At 44.1% G+C, this 21135-nt stretch overlaps 1 protein-coding gene across 5 annotated transcripts in view; it reads right to left on the reverse strand.

Moving 5' to 3' along the window:
• Nucleotides 1-21135, reverse strand: part of TTYH3 (tweety family member 3) — a 70751-nt gene that overhangs the window by 17811 nt on the left and 31805 nt on the right. For all 5 annotated transcript variants that reach the window (XM_042864142.1, XM_042864141.1, XM_042864140.1 and 2 more), the window contains exons 2-8: nucleotides 18993-19162; nucleotides 12013-12124; nucleotides 11047-11267; nucleotides 10180-10275; nucleotides 8257-8329; nucleotides 7828-7903; nucleotides 666-721 (exon numbers count right to left, since the gene is read on the reverse strand). In XM_042864142.1, the coding sequence (XP_042720076.1) occupies nucleotides 666-721; nucleotides 7828-7903; nucleotides 8257-8329; nucleotides 10180-10275; nucleotides 11047-11267; nucleotides 12013-12124; nucleotides 18993-19162 (804 nt within the window). The remainder of the gene's footprint in view (nucleotides 1-665; nucleotides 722-7827; nucleotides 7904-8256; nucleotides 8330-10179; nucleotides 10276-11046; nucleotides 11268-12012; nucleotides 12125-18992; nucleotides 19163-21135) is intronic.

Genomic DNA, 21135 nt, shown 5'->3' on the forward strand with positions numbered 1-21135 from the left:
GAGATTTAAAAAAAAGATCCTAATTATAAACTGAAGCAGCTGGTGTCTGCTGCACAGTGGGTGGTGTGGGTTCATTCTGGACTCTGATACAGAAGAGAAAGTTTGGGATGGGCCCAGGTGCTGCTTCTCAGCCCCCACACGAAAGAATAATGACTCACGTTTATACTTCAGGATGCAAACCCTTGAACACCCAAGGGATTTAAGAGGCATATGTGCGAACTGCTCCCCCACCCCACTTCGTTTTGGGAGTGGAGAGTTGCCACTTAAACCAAAAAGAAACCGCAAGAGGAGATTCAAAGCAGGAAGTCTGCAGGTTCCCACCCTGGCATGAATTGTGGGTGCTCTGCCTCCACATTGCTGCTCTTAGAAGAGCACTACGTAAACAGAGATATCATGAACAAAAGCCATGGTCCTTACCACATCACATACAGCTCCCTCTGAAGGGCATCCTAGACCATACAAGCAATAGTGATGGTGGAAAACAACTGCTCACTGTATCGCTTGCACAGCTGGAAAGTAGGTACCAAAGCTTTACCAACAGGTGGAGTGTTTCCTACAGCTAATACCTTGCAACTTGCTGGCACCAAAAGCATTCAACCCATCCCCTGCAAGAAGCAGGATGCTGAGAAGTGGAGAAGGAAGGTGGGCACAGTGCTCACACTCACCTGCTGGAAAGGGTTGGGGTATCCAGTGCTACAGGTGATGTAATAGCGGAAAGTATCTACAAAGGCAAAAGAGAAAGTCACATTAGTGATGTTGTTCCATTATTGCACTATTTTATGGCTACCACAATGGACGTGTTAAGCCCCGGAAGCAATACACAAAATGAAAGTGGAATGTAAGTGAAACCACTTCCCTCTCTCTAGTGCAAGGAGGAAACTAGAAAAAGGGATATAAGCCATCTTTAGGGATAAAGAAAGAATTGTTTTCTGCTCCCCACAACAAAGACTATTTGTTGCTTTGTTTTTTTCTCCTCTCCCCTTCAACAATAAAGAAGTATGGGGCTTATATTGTCAGGGGAACCATTAATACAAGTTTTGTTCAGAAGTCAGTTTTACTCATAGCATAACCAGACCTCAGTCTAGGAGAAGTCCAACTGAATGTTTAATTTCTACAGCTTTTGAGCATCAGAATACCATTCTATAGTCACTGAAAACAATCAGAGGTTGGCACTGCCGCCTGGGATATACAGTGAGGACATAACTTTCAGCCAATTCCATTCACCAACGAGATCACTAAACAGCCACAGAAACACTGGCACAGGAGAGCTGCCAAAGGTGATATAAATACAGGCTGCTAACTAAAGTACCTGTGAAAGCACACCATTGGGCCAAGGGAGGTGCAAACACACATCCCCATGCTACTACGCCATGCTGAAACATAACGCTTCCTAAATATGAAAGTTCACATGCTAAAAAAGTCTTCCAGACTGGGGGCTCAAAGGAGAGACTGGTTTTAGAGTTCTGTAGAGGACATAAGAAAGCCCTCCTAGCTGAAGAAAACAACCTGTAGTAACGTATCACTTCAACATCTTGCTTTCGAAAGGAAGAAACATCTTGGAATGTGCTGAGGAAAGAAATGGATATAAAAAGAGTTCTCATCTTTCTGACATGCACTGGGGATGAATGAGTAAACAGCAGTCTGTTTTCTGGTAGATGTCACTTGCATGCAATTAGATTTTAATTAGGAGGTGTCAGACTACTTAGATGCATGTAATTTCTTTTGCAGCTTTCTGGAAAGGTATATTCTGTATTAAATCAGTAGTGCAGACTGGGCCAGGAAAGAAAGCTGTTACTGGAATACCAGCAAGAAGGTGCAATCCTTAACACTGAGTAGTTCTATCAGACATTGCAGAGCAATGAACACGTACTTCTACACATGAGTACAGACAAGCAGAGTTAAAATGCACTTCCTAAGGCATCACTTATTTCCATGCTTGAAGACACAGGTTCATTTCTCCTCATTCACCAGCCTGGTGCCCTCAAGAGCCCCCATAATACACCACTAACTGCCTGGACAGAGTCAGCACACACACATTTTGAATCTCAGGTTTCTCCCCACCATTCTATGATTCTCAATTGTGTGCTGCAGAGGGAACAAGCATTGTGACAGAGTTACCAGTCCAGTACCTTGAGATTAACGCTCAAACATTTACAGTTCCTCTTCAGATGAATGAGAGCACATCAGCTTAGCAAAACCAGTGGTGAAGTTTGCTCAGTGAAGACAACAGCAGCTTGAAAATACACATACCACCTTCTCTCCCAACACCTTCTCTCCCATTCCCTTTAATCTTCTATCTGTGGCTCTCAGTAACAGGTATTCCAGGTTGGAAAAGTACTCCAAGCACTCCCAGCTCAGAAATCAGCAAAACGCACAACCACGAGCGAGCAGAGCTGCAAAGGGAATGGACCTGAGAGCATCCCGGCTCTGCAGCACTTCCCATAAATATTGAATGTACCTTTTGGCAAACCGAGGCGCTGGGAACCGAGCAGTGCAGCGCAGGCTGCCAGCTCCCATGTGCTGCAAAGCAACCTGACAGCTGTTATTTATAATTCATTAGCCGACTTTGGGGCAGCTCTGCCAGCTGCTCCACCGCCCCCCCCCCCCCCCCCCCCAGCTCTTTCTTTGGGATGATTTTGGCCTCCTCTAAAAAGCAATTAGCAGAAGATGAGCAGATTGGAGGGCAGTGAGAACTGCTATGTGGGCTTTGCTTTGCAAGGACCACACAAAGTGCTGCGTGCAAGCACTGCACCAAGGAAAGGATTGCTCCTCTGATGCTGAGTCACCCCCCAGTGGTGGAGGAGAAATGGTTAAAGTGCCCCTGTGCTTTGAGAAAAGCACAGCAACAGCACCCTGCAGTGTCACACACAGCTCTGATGTTGGCACTTCTTTATTTTACATCAACAGACTACCAGAAATTGCACATAGGCTCCCACAGGGGTATCAATTCCACATCATCTGTGTAAGTGCATTAAGTTGCATGACCTACTATTATACACGGCTCCAGAAAGGTTTCTTTAGGGCCTTCTGGATTGCCCTGAGAGTGCAGATCACTATGACAGTTCCCAGTATAATCACAGTTTGCAATTTGTGAGCCCAGGCTCAAGGACTGGTGGCTACAAGTGAAGTAAAGCAGAACAGCGAAATAAGTGCATCCTTTACTCTGGAAGACAAAAATCAACAACTGCTACACTGCAGTAACACCAGTACTGCAGACTAGTGTGGCATTCTGTACAGAAATGTGCTTTCCAAAATGGCACAGCCAGCAGGAGCAGCTTTCCCCTGCACTGAACACAGTGTGCTGATAGATGAACAGCTTTAAACTGCTTTAAATCTACAACAGACGCTGAAGCTGCCTTGATGCAACCGCATAGCCTGCTGCTGGAAGTCCTCCTGACCCACTCCCACAGTACATATGCATTGTAGGAACAAAAGGCAAGGAAGGGAACTATCTAAAATGCTTCATCTCCACAGAATCTGTTTTTCCTCGAAAGGAAAGTAGAACTGCCTACTGAAGATGCTTCATCTGCTGGAATCTACTCGTTGCTTCTGCAACCATGGAGACTTACTCTTCATTTCAAAGCTCAGCAGAAATGTGAAAATGGCATTATGCACCTGCCAGAAGGCAGCAAGGAGGGCTGTAGGGTAAAGAGCAATCAGGAGAAAAAAAAAATACATCATAGCTTACAAAGCAAAGCCTAAACCTTGAACAGCTTTTCCCCACTATTCTTCAGCTCTATTTGAGCGTTCTCTATGCAGCCTGATTTTTATATATGCGCCCAGTGAGAGTGCCTCTGTATGTTTAACCAGCAGAGACAGCTGAACTATATTGCCTAAGATGTCTAAGAGGAAGAAGACTCTTCTGACTTGATTTTCTTGCCTGCTAGGTTAGTCTTCTCCCTAAGGTGAAGCTATGTTTCTCTTAGATATACTGCTGGTACTGGTGAGAGCAGACTGATGTCATCATGAGTTTTCATAAAAGAGCTCATAGCCATTCCAACTGCCCTCCACACAAAGCTTTCTGCTCATCAGGAACCCGATGAAACAACGTAGGAAAACACAGCTTCTGACCACCCATATCAGGACAGAACGAGTCTCGAAAATGTTTCTTTGGACAAGCTCTTTTCTGCTGTGCCCACACAGCCCAAGCAGTAACAGCACAGCCACCACATCCCCCACATGGGGTTTTGTCCCAGCCTTAGATGGGAAAAGGTGGTGGTGATGTCAGTTCCCCGGTTCGTTCAGCACTGGGCTCCTAAGATGAGAGTAAAGAGCAAGAGGCCAATTAGGAGTCTATGGGGGTTAAGAGTGCTTGCTGCTTTTATCTGAACAGCCAAGTTGCAGCATCCAGTTTGACAAACTCGGCTGGGCTGGAGCTGAAAGATTCCATTATCTATCCCAGGAGGTTTGCAGCTCCTTCAGCGGAAGCATCTCTTCACAGTGAAGATTTCCAGTAAGAGAATCTGGAAAAAGCTCTTCCTGTTGTTTAGACAGACTGCCTTCTTATTTAATTTTATTCAGTAAGTCATCTAATAATAACATAACATCAATGAAAAAACGACGAGGCTAGAAGATGGCCTCCTGCTTTGAAAATAAACATCTTGGCTGCACCGAGTCTTTTTGCTAGCAGCAGGAGCTGATTATACAGCCACTGTTCAACTCCATTGGCTTTATCTCAATTAATGAATACTGGGCATGTTAGGCACACACATCATCCATCCTCTTCTGCAAAATGATTTAAACTTCTCCTCTAGGAAACCTGTGTTAAGGCTTTTTTTTTTTTTTAATGCAGCACATTTTCTCTACAAAACAAGGACATCTCCTCACCAGCTAAAAAAACATGACAACAATAATGATGCACTTAATCAGATTATGCTCAGCTCCATTAATTCTATCTAGATTTGCAAATAGCAATTAATATACAAACGTTAACATACTAGTTGCCTAGTATCCAATGCTGTTATTCTTATGGGGAAAAAAAATACAACCAACAGCAAAAAAGCATTGTAAATACAGAAACCTGCATCGTTCACCTCTAGTCTGAATGCCAGAGTATAAGACTGGGAATATTATAAGACAACATGTTTAAGATCAACAACTAACAGAATTATTAAAGGGAAACACTGACCCAGCACTGTAAAGCTAGTGGTTGGCTCACATTTAAGGTTACTTGCTGGTTCTTAAGTGTCCTTAAAAGCAGATGACAGCACCCAACCCAGTATCTCATACCAGCACCATTTCAGCTATGTGATTCCCAAGCTAAATGTGGTTTCTGCCTGTACAGCAACTCTCAACAGATTTTTCTTCCATGAACTATTTGAGTCTCTCCTTCAACTAATGCTTTTTTTTTTTTTTTAAGCAATCTGTTTTCTGAACTGAAAAATTCACAATAGGTTGCACTCTGGTGAAACTAAGTGGAACAGCCCAAACATTTCTGCCTCATCCATCCATACTGCAGCAAATGAGAGTGTGTGACAAGTCTGAGCACTGGAACTGGGATCCTTCCAGCAGGGCAGCTTCCCCTAGGAGAACAGGGCTGCTTCTGGCTCTCAGCTGTTGATCCTGCATCCTCGAACTTGTCCCTCCTGTAGACAGAGCTCAACTGATGACAAAGCAGTTGCCACAGTCTACAGCCAAGCGTATGAGAAGCTTAAAGTAAATGCTGGCATCTTTTAACGCTATTAGAAGAGCCACTGTTGAAGTTAGAGTGTCTCTAAACAGTTCCACACAACAGTCCTTGCATTGTGGCCCTTCTTCCTGCTCAGGTGCACAGGATGTTCCACGACATGGGGGACCAAGAGTTATTTCCGTAGCTTCCTGATCATAAGAACAGTAAAAACTCACATGGGAAGGCAGAATATGTGATCACCTCCCCACCAGCTGCCCAGTGCTATGGCAGGCTCAGAAGGAAGACCAATTTCCATCTGAAAAAACAAGGAAAGGTGCTTGTGAATGCTGAATGGTTCCTAGCAGCAGTGAGCTGATGTGCTGGCAGCCCTTGAAGAAGCCACCCTTCCAGCTCAGGCCAATGACAGCACCTGCTCTTCCTCCTCCTCAGCATCTTGTTCAGCCCCATTTGCTGTTATTTATGGAACCTTAGCAACTGCTACAGCTGGTGGTGCTGCTGGAACAGAGCCTTCTTTCACTCTGGGAGGTGACTGACCCTGCTGGGGGAAGCAGGAGGGATGGGGATGCCAGACCCACAGGAACCCCATGGGAATGGTACCGATGAGCAAAAAACTGCTGGAGCCAAGCTGATAAGGGCAGAAGAAATGGAAAAGGAGCAAGGAGGGGTTTCCTCGTTGGAATTTAGGGTCAACCAAGTTGTTACTACACACACAGTTTTGGGTTATCGAGTTAACACAGCATGACTGCCACCAGTGTCTGGTATTTTCCTCTGGCCTCCATGGCCTGTTTCCCCTCTAGACCTAAAAGGAGACTAGCTGCTACCTGAAGCCACTCTTGTAACAAAGGAAGGATTTTCACTTCACACAACGCGTTAAACATTTCACTCTCTGCTCTGAATTTTCTTTGTTACAAAGACCCTTCTGTAGTGAGCTGCCAGGCTCTCCCCTTTCCCTTCCAAAGAATCAATAAATAAAGCACTCTAAGAATAATCTGCCGGGTGATACTACCAACCTGCATGTATGTATTCTTTCATAATACATTTTGCCTCCAGACATCAATATTTCTGATGGCTTCGAGTCCCTGCATCCTCAGCCATAGCCACATACCTAATTCCCTATCAGTTACACAGCACTTGGCCAAGAGCACGGCAGTAACACCAGACTTTCAGTATGAAAGGCAAGGATGTTCATGTTCCAAGCAAATGAGAACCAGTAAAGAACGTGGCTTACATGTGACACAAATCAGGGTCACAGCTTATTTGTGTTTTACCATCAGAAATACATACAGGGTCCATCAGGGAGAAAACAGGGTAGGAGAGAAGGTAACTTTGTTAGCCAAGAAGCAAACTCAGTCCTGCAAAGTACTTATCCTTTTTATTATCTTTCTCTGCTGGTGAGCACTCAACCACGTTTGTGTTAAGCCACAATTCTGAATATCACTTTTGCCCCCAACGCCCAGACTGGAGGCACCCCTCATCTCACCAACCACTTCAGCCTAAATTAGGAGTGACAAATACAGAATCCATCCATCAGTGCTTCAGTTGAATGCTGCTGTGATGCAGGCATTTGGCTTTAAGTGGAACGGGGTAAACAAAGCAATCCAAATACTGCATTTACCATGAAAGGGAAATTCATATTTCTTTCCTTCTGATTCTGTTCATTTATTCTTTAAATTAGCTTTCAAAAGACTCCTATTTATAAACACCATGAAGAGAAAAATTGATACATGTATTTATTAATAACAAATATAGAAAATAAATATATTAGATGCTAGAATACAGACAAAAGGAAACCTAAAAAAAATGACAACTCAAACTACAAACTGATATTGCCACAGTTCCATTGCTTAGAAGAGGAGATAAAAAGACCCAGGGCACTCAATTTAAATAAACCAGAGACTTCTGCTGATCCACCTTATCAGTTATTTTTGCCTGAGGGCCAGAAAGAAAGAATCTTCTGACAGAAAAATGACTATTATTATTATTATTAATGATGATAAAAGGATGTATGCATACACTTCTGACTGGTGCATAAAAGCATTTTTTGAAAGAACGAGGGTTTTCCAAAGCTCCACACACATCTGTTTTTCCCCCAGCTGGCTGCTGGGAGCTGGGTACAGCCACAAGTTCTCAGTCATTGCCACACTCCTACGTGACAGCTGAGCCACAGCACCTGTGCCAAAGCCAGCCCCAAGACTTACCAGCACTAAGCACTGCGTTCTCTTCAACCACTTTGGAGATGTAAGCATCCGGGTTAATACAGAAGTCACTGGAGCCCTAGAAAGAGGCAGGGCAAAAAGGAAAAGGAACATCAAAGAACACCAATATAAAATAGCAGTTGAGCCAGGTTAACATCAGGGAATCTTCCACTGCAGGGAGGTTTCAGGTGCTGAAGCCTCACTGTCATTCCCACTAGTACAGCTTTAGGCAGCCTCAGCAGTGCTGGAGTACAAGACACTGCACCCCACCACTGAGGAGCTGTGTAACTCTCACAGATCAAGTTACTAGGACAGCTACCTAGAACAAGACACACAATAAAACAGTGCATAACATGTACTGATGGCTGCTTAATCTTGTGTCTGATAAACCTGCAGCAAGAGGTGAATGGGAGTTGAACCAGAGCCACTTACCACAGCAACAGCCAGCTCCAGACCCAAGGACCCCCAGCTGACAATCAGGGCAAACACCCCAAGCAAGCATACCCTGTAGGAGACAGACAGACAGGTGGCAGATGTAGAAACTCTCATCTCAAGCTAACCAGATCCTGTCACAAGATGCATTATCTGCAATTCAAAGTAATTACCAAACTCAAGAAATTAACAGTCACCGCATCTTCAGATAAACCATCCCATTTTATGTGCTGCAGACAGCAGCAACCAGAAAAGTTAATGTCCAGTTTATGGTTCCATTGTTTCTTGGCCCAGGGGCCTCAGCAAGAGGAAGACTAAGCTAGAAGAAAAGTCTTTGGTCAGCTCCAAGCAAGGAAGTCAAAGGCACAGAGGCAGTCCAGGGAATGGCAGATTGGCAGATGCATGACTGCATTCCTGTCACTTGGGCTACTCTCACTGTGGACATGACTTTCCACATGGGAAAGATATTCAGAGAACAACAGCCCCATATATCTGCATAAAAAGAAAAAAGGGAACACCAAAAGCACACATCACAGCAAACAAACAACCCATGAAAATGCAGTGACTGAGAATTGAGCAAATTCCTTCCGTTTCTAGAGCAAGGCTGTAAGCACTGTATTGTCTATAGATAACGGAGGGAATACTTGGCCTGTGTTGGAACACCTGACTTTGGTGTCAAGCTGTGAGCACCTGAACACCACCCAAGTACCCCACACAGCCCAGGAAGAGAGCCAGGCACAGAATGGGGATTCACCTTTGCAACAGCCACAGAGCCTAGCAGATCCTGCGGAGCACTCCAGAGCAAAGTGGCCTGCTACATAAGGACAGCACTGCTTGGTGCCTTCAGCTAAGCACAGTTACCTGTTCAATGTGACACAGTTTTTATTCTCCTTTAAATGAAGATGACTGGGTCAGTAGCTGATTGCTTGGCTCAAAGATCTAAAACTGGCATTTCACCATCTTGCTTGGCTCTGACACACTTGCTTCTCTATGCCATGTCCTCCCTTGGGGAAATGCCTTAATATGAACTTCTGGCAAGAGGGAATGAGTTTCTAATTTCAACTCTGGGTTTACCATCTGTGCATACACTTGGACCTTTGTCTGCATCACCTGCCAGGTATGAAGTCATCTGGCAAATAATAAATCTGAATATGCATTTCAGTTATTAATGGTACCATCACACATCAGGACAAAATCTTGGCTATGTCAGCTGTCAAACTCTCATTGTGTTTATGACACTGGTATATTTGCCAAACATGCCAAACTAAATCAAGCTGCAACACGGGGAGAGAATCACTTTTTTCTTGTAATGGGGCTTGAGCGTGGCAGCATTTGCAGTGCTTTGTAGAAATAGATACACATTAATATTGCAGTAACATAGCAACAAGACTTCTTATAACTGTACAAACCATTGCGTGTTCTCTGTAAAGTCTCTTCAGGTGTGACAACCAAAGGTAAAGAGGATCAGATTGTGACACAAAAGGCATGCTACTAGGCAGTGCAAACACAGGCAGTGCTTATCATCCATTAGCAAACATCTTCACCACTATAGAGAATTAAAGACGACTTCCACAGCCTGTAAATCTAAGGGAGGATGTTCACATTACTATTTCCCAGCTGACTCCCAAGCAGAGGCTACCAGTGCTGCCCAGCAGAAGGCATGCTGCTGTCCAGATGAGTTGGTTGCTTTTGATGTGAAAACAGGCAGAACAGTATCATAGAGCTGTACAGCTCCTTCCTGTGAACATCCCTCACATGTAGCCCTATTCCAAACCACAGAGCAATGCTCTACAAAGGTACTCTGCATTAAGAGGCAGATTTAAACTGTTCTCAGAAGTCCTTGAAATCAATTGACAACAGACTAGAGGTTTAAACTAGCAGGCACTTGCATTCCTTACGTGCTGTCCCTGAGTCAGAACTTACCCCATAAGAACGGCCCTGGAGTTTCTGATGAGCCCAAAGAGCACCAACAAACATATCAGAACATGGAACAGGAGCAGGCCCAGGTACCCGAGCCACCTGCAGCAAATAAAAACACAGCAAAAGAAAACTGATGTATGAAAGGGACAGTTCAAGTAGTCCGAATTTCTCGTGGGGAAAAACAACAAGAAAACAAACTCAGCCCTTGTTTTCTTTGAAAAGCCGCTGCTAATTATTAATTTTCAGAGGTCACTTGGTATTTGCTGTGCCAGGAGTCCAGGGAGGCAAATGCATTTAAACAACATGATTAGCATACAGTTATTGAGAAGTGAGACCACTAACCTTACTCTAGTACAAAAGCCACATGCTGCTGGACACCATCAGGTAAAGAAGGAGCACTGCAGCTTCCTGAACTTACTACATGTTTGCTAGAAACACTTCAGTTGATTCAAATGTGTGGACAAAGGTTTCCTTTTGTGAAATACAGTTGGTGTTATCTTTTATTCAATAACTTTAATAAAAAGAAATGATAGTGTTTGATGTTAACACGTGGAACAAGTCTACATTCCTACTTTATTCAAGTTAATGTGCCATACAACTTCTCTCCTTGTATTAGGGCACAAGCAACCAATCTTTTACATTGAAAATATGTTTCCCTTCAGCTAGTAATCAACACTCTTAAGAAAAAAGTTGCTGTCATGTATTTTGATTTAAACTGAATGCAGTTTTGCTGTATAATGAAGTCAGCTGAGTGAGCCAAGAGCACCTACAGTAATAAACAGCCTTTGGCTCAGCCCCACAGAACAGACACAACACATCATTGTTGCAAAACAAATGCCACAATCACTATACTAACAGGGTGCTGCACACCTGTACCAGTCATAGAGGTCAATCTGAATTGCCAGCTCCTCCAGAGACAGCTCTTCATTCTTCCAGAAGGGGATCTCAGTTGTTTGCCTGACCAAATCATCCAAGAGACTTTGCAGTTTCTGGATAACGTGCAAGTGGTCTGTCTGCTTTGCAAACATCTCCTCCAGGATGAGCAGGTTTGGCTCTGCTGTTTGGTTCAGGGCCACTGTGGTATCTAGCACCTGTAGTATGGCAAAGGAAAAGGATGAGAAGGAAGTAAAAGAGAATTCATCCTTATTAGCAAATTATGGACAGATTCCAGTTATTCTGTTTGAAGAGGCTCAGATCGCTTACCCTTCAAACCCCACCCATAAGCAAATACTTCTATACCTCTGTTTTAATGTAGTTTAAATGCTATTTTCCATATCAAGATAAACAGCAGAACTACACAAACCCAGAACACAGCCACTAAGGCTGGGAATACAATTTTTTTTTTTTTCCCAAATAAGACATTCACCTTACTCCTAAAACAGGTTAAAAATGACTGCAATCAAGTCTAGCAGAAGGACATCTGTTGAAGGTTACCATGCCATGAGGTTAAGAGGTTAGTAGCCATCAAGGTTGCAGAAAGAGCTAATGACGTTTGATGTAACACAGGAACAACCAATTGTGCTCAAGTGATCCTTTTTGCTAACAGACTTGTCTGCCTTGGCCTGCCTCCACGTCCATGGAATAGAGCTGATCAGAAGCTGTTTTTAAAACAGGCACAATCGCAAAGAGAAGACTTCATTTAACGAGCTGTGTTTGCTTTGATATTTTTAGAAGAGCTGAAGAAAGCATCGCTCCATTAATGGAAATTTTAGCACATCTCTAAGCTCAGAAGCTAGCAAAAAAAAAAAAAAAAAGGCAGAGATACATGCACAGCCAGACTCAAGAGAAGTGCTGAGGCTGCCCATTCCCACACTACCCATTTGCTTTCATGCTCACCCGGTCCTGAACACCTGCCACAGTGCGGTTTGCATGGCGTAGGGAGTACGTCAGCCTGTGGATGCCATCACTTGTCTCTCCATTCCCATAGAAGCCAACAGCAATTCCAGCACTGCAGAGGAAAAAAAATGCAAGACAGGGCACAGTTCAAGCTAAAGGGCAGCAATATAACACGCTGCTTACCTCTGCCAGGTAAGTCACATTAGTTCTTGCATAGTCACATCAGAGACTTTGACAGAAGGGGATGCTGCATCCCCTCTTTGTGCCTCCACAAAGAGCAGCTGGAGGCAGTCACGCTCCCCAGCGACCACATACAAAAAAATCCCCTGTAAATATCTATGTGCACTTACCATGCAGCCAATAACTGCCTATACAGCACATGTGACAAACCACCCCTTCTCAGTAAGTACATTTTATTTGTGGTCAATCTGTTAAAGAACCATTAGAGAGCTCAGCCCTAAACATGGGCAAGTAGAAATCCAGCTAGTCAAGGTGCCCTTCAGTGGCTCCTGCAAGAGAAATGGGTGCTACCATTGCTATGCCACCAAACCCAAGTCTTCTCTGGACATGAAATACAGATTATTTCATTATATTTTTAAGGGAAGAACATATAGAGCTTGCAGTAACTACTTGTCCACAATGATGGATCTTTAAGATCCATTTTCCATGTCTTTTCCACAGCCTGACAGTAGATGTTCAGACTTATTTCTTAATTTATCTTCCCATCAGAAGCATTTGTATTGTATTGATTTAGATAATTGGGAAGCAAATCTTAATAACTTACTTGGCCAAAAAGCTTATTTATTTTTAAGCAAGTGAATTTCAAGCTTGTGGACAATTCAACTCCAGCTGTTTAGCAAATTACCACCTATCAGCTGATTTGCTGTAACTGTCCACACACATTAGTCCACCCTAATTATGGAGTAAACCATATTAGCTTAAATCTCACTTACAGGAAGAAGATCCTGTGGATGAGTTACAACCAGGCAAGTCAGCAATACCTTTTTATTAAGGAATCACTGCAGGAACTCACCATTCCCCAAGCCCTCTTTTTCCCCTTAATAACAGAGAAAGAAAGAACTTGTGAAGGGATCATACAACTAAACTCAGGGGTAAGTCAATCAAGGCACCAATTTCCTGTTCTCATCTCACATTTGGCTTCAGAATATTCAGATTCTTTTCTGGGATGGTTCTCAAGACACTAAGATTGGGCTACAAGAAAGGAAGGCAGTGGTGGTGCGGAGGGTGGAGGACAGGTTTTGTGTTGTGGTTTTTTGTTGCTGTTGTTTTGTATAAATTAAAGATTTCCTGGATTAAACAGTTTCTTCACAACAAGTTTGTGTTATGGCATAGCACTCACAGGGCTGTTTTGAAGGAGATACACAAGAGGAAGGAAGCAAGTGAGACAACAGCTTTCAGGGTAAGCACAGTGCCTTTATTTTGACAGGAAGGGTCACCAGCACCACCACCATCCAGATGGGAAATGCACCCACACAGGCCAGGGTGGGCTCTGCCTGGCTGACAGTCACTTGCCTAGCTTTGCTCTGGCACACACAGCCTGCAATCCGAACCACTGCTTCAGCTGTCACTCCTCTCCTGCAGGAACACAGCACACAGCTTTCCTGCCCATGCCTCGTTCCCCCCCCCCCCCCCCCCCCCTTAATATTTGGTGTTAATACAAGAATGGAGTCTTTCTTCACAAACACCCTCCCTCAAATATTTTCATAACACCAATGATGCCAATAATGAAAGAGAAAAGTTTTCCGCCTTGCTCCCTGGTGGCAGCTTTATATTGCAGGTGATGGGGATTAAGAAAACAAAAACAACAACAACAAAAAAAAGAAAGCAACACTCCTTGACTGCTGAAAAATAATGTAGATTCTGAAATATGTCCATGTTTAGGATAAGGCAACTCAGCACCTCGTCACTGCAATTACAAACTTGTAACTTGAATTTCCCTAGCCTTGTATCAGAGCCAACAAACTCAGACAAATCTGCTGTCCAGAGCAGCACAAAACTTTAGCAGCTGCTTTTACAACCAAACAAAACTCGGGACATTCCTGACACTGAATATGCAGATTCAGACCCTTTAAATTGTAAGCAATGTTATTCATCCTGTTCCAGTTACTAGAATGCTATTCTTTCAGCACAGGCTGAACCCCGCTCCTCGGTTCTTGGTATTCCAGCACAGCAGCACAGTTTGGTGGAAGAGGCTCAGAAGCAGCACGCTGCAGTCATTTTGTCCATAACACCATGATACAGGTAGGTACCTCAGCCAGTGTGGTCAAATGTGCTCGGCATGCAGTGCTACCATCACAGGAACTGACTGGAGACTCTGCCAAAGCAGAGGCAGCGCTGCCCAGCAGCCATCCTCACAGGCTTTCTGCCCAGCCCTGCATTACCAACTTCAGCCGCCCACAGCCAGCTAGTCACAGGCATGACTCCTATAAGGCAGCAAGACAGCAACTGGAATTGGGGATAAAAGGCATTTAATTCAAGTAACAAATTCCCCTGGACACGCATGCGGTGTGTTCACTAGAGTCTACGTGCAAGATTAATTACCACATTACAGCCCAACAAAAGCCAGCTCTGCCCTCACACTGTGCTAGGAAAAGCCAGGCAATGGGAGAACTGCTGCTATTTAGCTTTCTGTAAGTATCTGGCCTCACCTACATCCAACAGTTGTTTCAAATCCCTGCCTACACACCCACACAGGTAAAAGCTGCTATTGTTTAAAGCAGATTTAAGGATTTGCACTCGTTTTTAACTATATTTTTATTTGATTAAAAAGAAACAGGGGCTCTCTTTCATCAGAGCTCAGTCTTTTAAAGTAAAAACAGATATACTTATTGTGACCCAACAGCATAAGCCCTTGAGGCCAAGACAGATCACGTGTTTCCATACACAAACCCTGGAAGGTTCTGCAGCCTCAGCTATAGCAGATACCATTCACATGACAAAATCATCGCCCAATGCCTGCACTTCTGTCATGCAGCTTGGATACAAGACCAACAATCCTGAACGACAAAGCTTTTTTTCCACCCTAGCACCCTCCAGATGATACGACTCCAACACATTTTCAACACTTGCATAAGAAAGTCACCTCTGCTGCTGCTATTGCCGTTCCTGTTGCACTCATCTCCCCAACATGCACATCACCTCCCCATTCTTCACCATCCCACCCCCAGTTCTTCCTCCCAGACTTGAGTCAGTCCCATGCTCCTTCCACCACCCCACCTCTCTCTGCCTTCCTTCTCAACAGTGTCTTTTAAATAAGAATCTGAAAATCCATCCACCAAGCTTTTATGGGTCATTTAATAAATAGCTCCTGCTGCTTGGCTTGCTCATTTCACTAAGTTTTAGGAAACCTGTACACATTAGTATGAGAACAATGTGCATTTCTGAGATGAACACTCTCATTCCTATCGCCTATGTACTGCAACAGTTCTTTAAAGGGTTAAGTGATGAGAGAGAACAGCAGCAGGCTGTGACTTTAATTCATACAGAGACAACAGTATGATTTCAATTACTGCATGTTGCAGCACTTCAGTACTGCTTTACAGCAAGGCCCAAGAAATTCAAGTCTGCAGAAAAAAAACCCACACATTTCCCTCTCTTTTCCTGAAAAGCTCACAGCAGAATTTCCCTGAGGACACAGCCTTCCTATTATTTGCATGCAAGAGTTGTGTGAGCTTAGGACATGCCATAATAAAGAGACAAGAAAAAGAAATCAACTGCAATTCCAAATTACTTTGCAATGTCACCCACAAAAAAAATGTTTTATGGATTACAAAAGGTATATATGAACAGCAGAGCATTAATCTGACAGGGAGAACATATTCGGGCCTGCTGCTGTAGAGATCTTCCAGTCGTAACACACGCTGCACACAGAGAAAACCCCTGTGGATGTTCAATCACCAGTCTGAGAAGATGAGCACTAGCCATTCACATCACATCCTTAGAAATGAATAATCTAACTACACCAAGTCAGCTTTAATTACAGGAACTTCATAAGGAGAGCCCTTTTTAGACTTCATGTTCTCAGGAGGAATGTTAATTTGTCTGTCTAATTACCACCTTGCACTTTAGCACCAAGGGAAAGTGCTATTACTGGCACTTGAGAAAGCAAGATTTTGCCACCTATTTGTACCCATTTCTTTTAGGTATTCTCTCCAGGAAGCTTCCTACCTGCCTTCAGAGCAGAGCTTCCTTCTGGGAGCATTACTGTGACCTACAGGCACTTGAGGATGAGATGATTTATATGAGATGACAACTCCCCATACACAGAAGCTGATGGAAATTACTAAGGACTAGAAATGAACTCAGTTCTCAAGGAATAATCTAGGCAAGTCCATCCTGCAGCTTTGTGGTTCAAGCAATTGGGAAGACTCACTAGGGAGACAGTTTGCTGCAGAACTCCAGTTAACTAGTTCTGCCTTCCTGCTGGCTCAGCATTCCCCTCTTTGCTCAGCAGGAAATAGAGAGTCATTAGAAAACGGTGATGCACAGTGATGCAGTATTCAGAAGGATTCACAAACAGCCCTCAGGGATCACCCACAACTTAGATAAGCATGTATTACGCATGGCTGGGCTCAAACAGAGTTAACTAGTTTTCAGCTAGGAAGCCAACAATCCACTTCATGGAACTTGAACAGACCAGCCCAGCCTGCCTGGATCCTCTGGCTGCTTGAGCATCCAAGCTACCTTTGTTCACTTGCAAACAGCCATACAAGCTGCCTCCCACGTCAGCCTGCTGCCGCAGACAGGTGTTCAGGAGAGCCTTATTCCCACTCACTGGAACGTCACAGCATCTGCTGGTTAGGCAGCTCTGCTGTGTGTCATGCACAGTCAGGACAGGATACGTCCAGTTGGCTGATCTTTGACTCTTGGTATTTAACTGGGATTCCCCACTAGCACAGAATAGATTCCATGCTTGTTGGGAGCTGTTTTTGCACCCTAGACAGACACTGAGTGCAGACAGCCCAAAGTCATCAGTTCAAGAGCACTGTCATGTCCAGCTGCTGGGAGAGGGGCAGAACACAGAGCTCAGTCCCACAGGAGAGCAGCAGCACTCAGGCAGCACTTTCAGCTCCCACAGGTGGCATCACCTTGCTATCACAAAACAAACCAACGTCAGTGGGGAACTTTTATAAAACAAAATGGACTAAAACGAGTATTCATGCAATATCACCTCAGATTCCAGTAGAATCTTAATTGTTAGGATACTCCTGGATTTAATACTTGCTAAAACAAATGGTACACCAAGGATGTAAACCAATTGGTTAGATTTAGAGTGAGCCTAAAATGCTTCCCAGCTTGCGGCCATGACTGGGAATTGCATCAGTCTCACCAGAATTTAAATGCCAACCTTCCAACTTTAAATTGTCTCACGCACAAATCTGGGAGATATGCAGAATTCCTCCTTTTCAACCTTGCCTACAATGAAAAACAAACAGAACTACCACACTGCAGCAGCTGTCTTGGACACAAATGCTGCATAACAATAGCTAACAAGTGCCTGTAACAGCAACACCACTATAAATAGCATCAGTTAGAGCTTCTGTAAGGGTTAGAACCACAGAGCTTTCAGTGGATTGGAATGGATGCAGTTGAAGCTCTTGAGATCACTAAAAATAAAGGTGACTGAAGTTGAGATTTCTTCTTTATGACTTGTTCTCTAGTTTGTCTTTCTATTCCAGGTACTTTCTTGCAGTCAGCAGAGCACAGGAGAAAGAGCTCTGTGCAAAGGCAGCATTATCTGTTAATGCATGAGGTCTCCAAATCACTAAGCCCTGGACTTTATAGGCAAATCCATCCATAGCTTGCTAAACTCACAACACAGTGATATCAATGCTCTGTTCCAGTACGACAGGGGTTTTCTAGTCTCTCAAATATACCTTGAAAGAGTAAATAGAGAAATCCATTAGTAGCCCTTGAAAAGCTGAGCATGGCCTTCAAGGAACATGCTTGCTTCCATAAAGGTGGGTCTAGAACGTGATCTATTAGCAATTATAGTGAGCCATGAGATGACAAAAAAGCAAGCTTGTCATTGTCATCTCCTTTATGCAAAGGGGAAAATCAGACCACCTGAAACCTTGGGTAAGAGCAGCTGATGCTTGGAATCAGCAAAAAAAAAAAAACAAAAAAACAACAACAAAAAAAAAAACCACTCCAAACCTCAGCACTCAGTGCAAATGTCCATGGATCCCAGAGAACTCACCCTACTCAAGTCCAAACAAATTAAATCCAAAGTTCTTTCCTGACATTTGCATGCATGTTCCCGCTTTCAGATGTCCCACCATTGTCTTTCTGGGAAATGGGAACTACATCTTTGTTGACCAAAAACCAGAGTGTCAAACAAACTCTCTTCTAAGGTCTTCCACGCGTGCTCTCCACTAGCTCCTTAACTCTCCTGTTTTCAGCAACCTTTCTTTTCACCTCACTTCCAAAAGTTCCCGTTGTTCAGTCACAACATGAAGCACTGCTGACACTGGCAGCATCACCAACAACCACTGCACGTTGCTGCAGATAAAATGCAGTAATGCCTTACACAGATTCCACCTGCATGTCCGTGTCCAGTCAAAAACTAACACCCCCAGACCCAAAAGAACTATCTGTGCCTCTTTCGTCATAATCCACTTTCCCCATAGTCGTTCTTTGTGGACACCCCACCTAGACCTGACAATTCCTTGAACTTTGGACCCATTCAACTTAAGCGTTAAGCCCCCAAGGAGATAGTGCCTCTGATTTACCACTTGCACAGAATCAAAGAGCAGGACATTAGCTATTCCTTTTCACGCTGCTGAAATCATTAGGCACTTTTGCAAGTGGTACAGTGGAAGAAAATACTTTAAAAACACACAAATACAGAGGGGAAAAAGAAATGACCAACAATTACTAACTACAGGCAAGCACAACACATGAAAACAGCATGCAGGATGTCCTGCACCATGGAAGAGAAGCATCCCTCCCAGCCTTACCTGCACACCAGGGTCGCGATAATGACACACCATGCTGTACAGCAGCAGTCGGCATTCAAGTGTTCTTCGCTCTTTCGGTGGCGGCAGCAGAGCCAGAAGGAGTAGAACAAGAGGAAGAGCAGGTCCAGAGCCAGGCAGGAGAGCGCGATGCCACCCAGCAGCAGCAGAGCCTGCGGGAAACAAAACCCATCGTTACCCACAGCTGCCATCATTGCCCACAGTGCAGGCTGCAAGCAAAGCCCAGAGGCCTCAGCAGAGATGCAGTGCTAAAGGCCAACTCTGGAAACCAGTTGTTGGCTAGGGGTTTCTGCTTTGTTTTCAGAAGCCAAAAACAGGAGACATGCAGCCTCACTTCCTCCTCCTGCCTCTACTCAGTGACACCACATCCTGCCTTCGAACCACAAGGAGCTGAGCCATTTTGTCCAACCCGGTCTGCAAACAGTCAAAGTCAATCAGGGATGGTTTCCTCTTTGCTCCAGATCAGAGGTCAGCAGATTTAGAGAGAGGAAAAAAAATAAATAAACAGTTCAGCCAGCTGCCTCTATCTGTACAGTCCTTTAATCCTCATGAATAAATATGCAGGGCTCTTCATTAGAAATCCAAGTGCATGAGTAGGTCTGAAAGGGGGTGGAATTTATTATACATGCGATTGAATTAAAAAGAAAAAAAGAATGCCCATGCAACTCTTCTATTCTAGATAGGCCTAGAATAAATGCTAAACCCTCCATCTACCACCCATCCACTTACAAATATACAGTAAAACTAATGCGGGTGCTACAGACACAGCAGCTCAGAGTAGTCACAAGCGGAGGTACTGTCACACCTATTTCTATTCAGATGTTCCCTGGGAGGAAAGGAAAGCCTTAAGTGGTTAACTCCATTCCAATTGTTTTGTATTCAGAAAATCCTGGCCCAAATGCCAAAATGCAAAACTGCTTCATTGAATAAAAAGCAAAATCAGTTCTAACACCAAATCCAGTCACCCTGTCTCATGTGAACGAATGAATGAATGAAATTACGGATGTTATTTCATGTAGAAGAGTTTGAGGGCAAACCTTGCATAGCGGTGACGAACACCAACAAACTGTATAGTTAAAGCCCCAAGTTTCATCACTGCCCTAACATGAGAAAGGCAGGCACAGATCAGTATCAGCAAATGTAACACAAAAGTTTAGGCATTTTTAATTAGCATCTCTTTTCCTCCTTAGGAATGCCACACTTGCAGTAAGATTCTCAACAATGTTTATGAGTACTTCTAAACCAGACTGGTAACAAGTTCCTCTTCAAAAAGTTGTTCTTTCCCTTCCTTCCCCCCAAGCTCGCTGTGTAGGTACTCCCAGCTGAGTTATTATCTTGGCAAGCTACATGAGCCACACAACACTGGAACATACTTCCCAGCCAAGCCAACATCAGTGTTTACAGCTGTAGTGCCCATCAACCATTCATAATGAGATTCATACTCATTAGGGCTGTCTGCTGCATCACAGATATTCCATGTTGTACCGTGCTGCTCGCCTTTGCAGCCCAAAGGAACCAACCCAAAGCTCAGCAGCCGTGCCAGGGATGCAGAGCACCTACAGGTGCAGCTTTCCCAAACTAAACAGCTGAAACTCCGTTCTCCTATAGGAACTGACCCTGGGGTTTTTTTTTTGAGAAAGAGAGAGAAAGAAGTGGGGGTGGAAGGGAAAAAGCACAATCCCCCTTTCCCATGATTATGCCAGATGGTGCGCGCTGTTCGAGTTCCTGAGCAGAAAGAGGCCTTCGAGAGGGAAGCTGCCTTCAGAGACCCAAAGTTCTCCCACTTCTGAAGGCCTGCCATGCACAAGCACTCAATACTAAATTAACCAACACATTCGGCGTACCAAAGCTCCTTGGGGACGTTGGTTGTTTTTTAAACACTTCAGGCTGCTGTAACGCCAAGCTTTCCTGCACTGCATGCCTGCACTTCTTCGCTCACACCCTCAGCCCTCCCGCACGCACCAGCAGGCACTGCTGCTGGAAAGCAGAGCTCACCAAAAAGCTTCTCCCACAGACTCTTTATCAGCAAAAAAAAAAACGTCACTGCAGCTCCAGATGTGGAGGAACAGATCCCTTCAAATGGGGGAAAAAAGAAAAGAAAATAACAAACACCTAAAAAGACTGC

The sequence above is a fragment of the Lagopus leucura genome, unplaced genomic scaffold (genome assembly GCF_019238085.1).
Source record: "Lagopus leucura isolate 7727_CA_CO unplaced genomic scaffold, USGS_WTPT01 Super-Scaffold_760, whole genome shotgun sequence".
Lineage (NCBI taxonomy): Eukaryota > Metazoa > Chordata > Aves > Galliformes > Phasianidae > Lagopus > Lagopus leucura.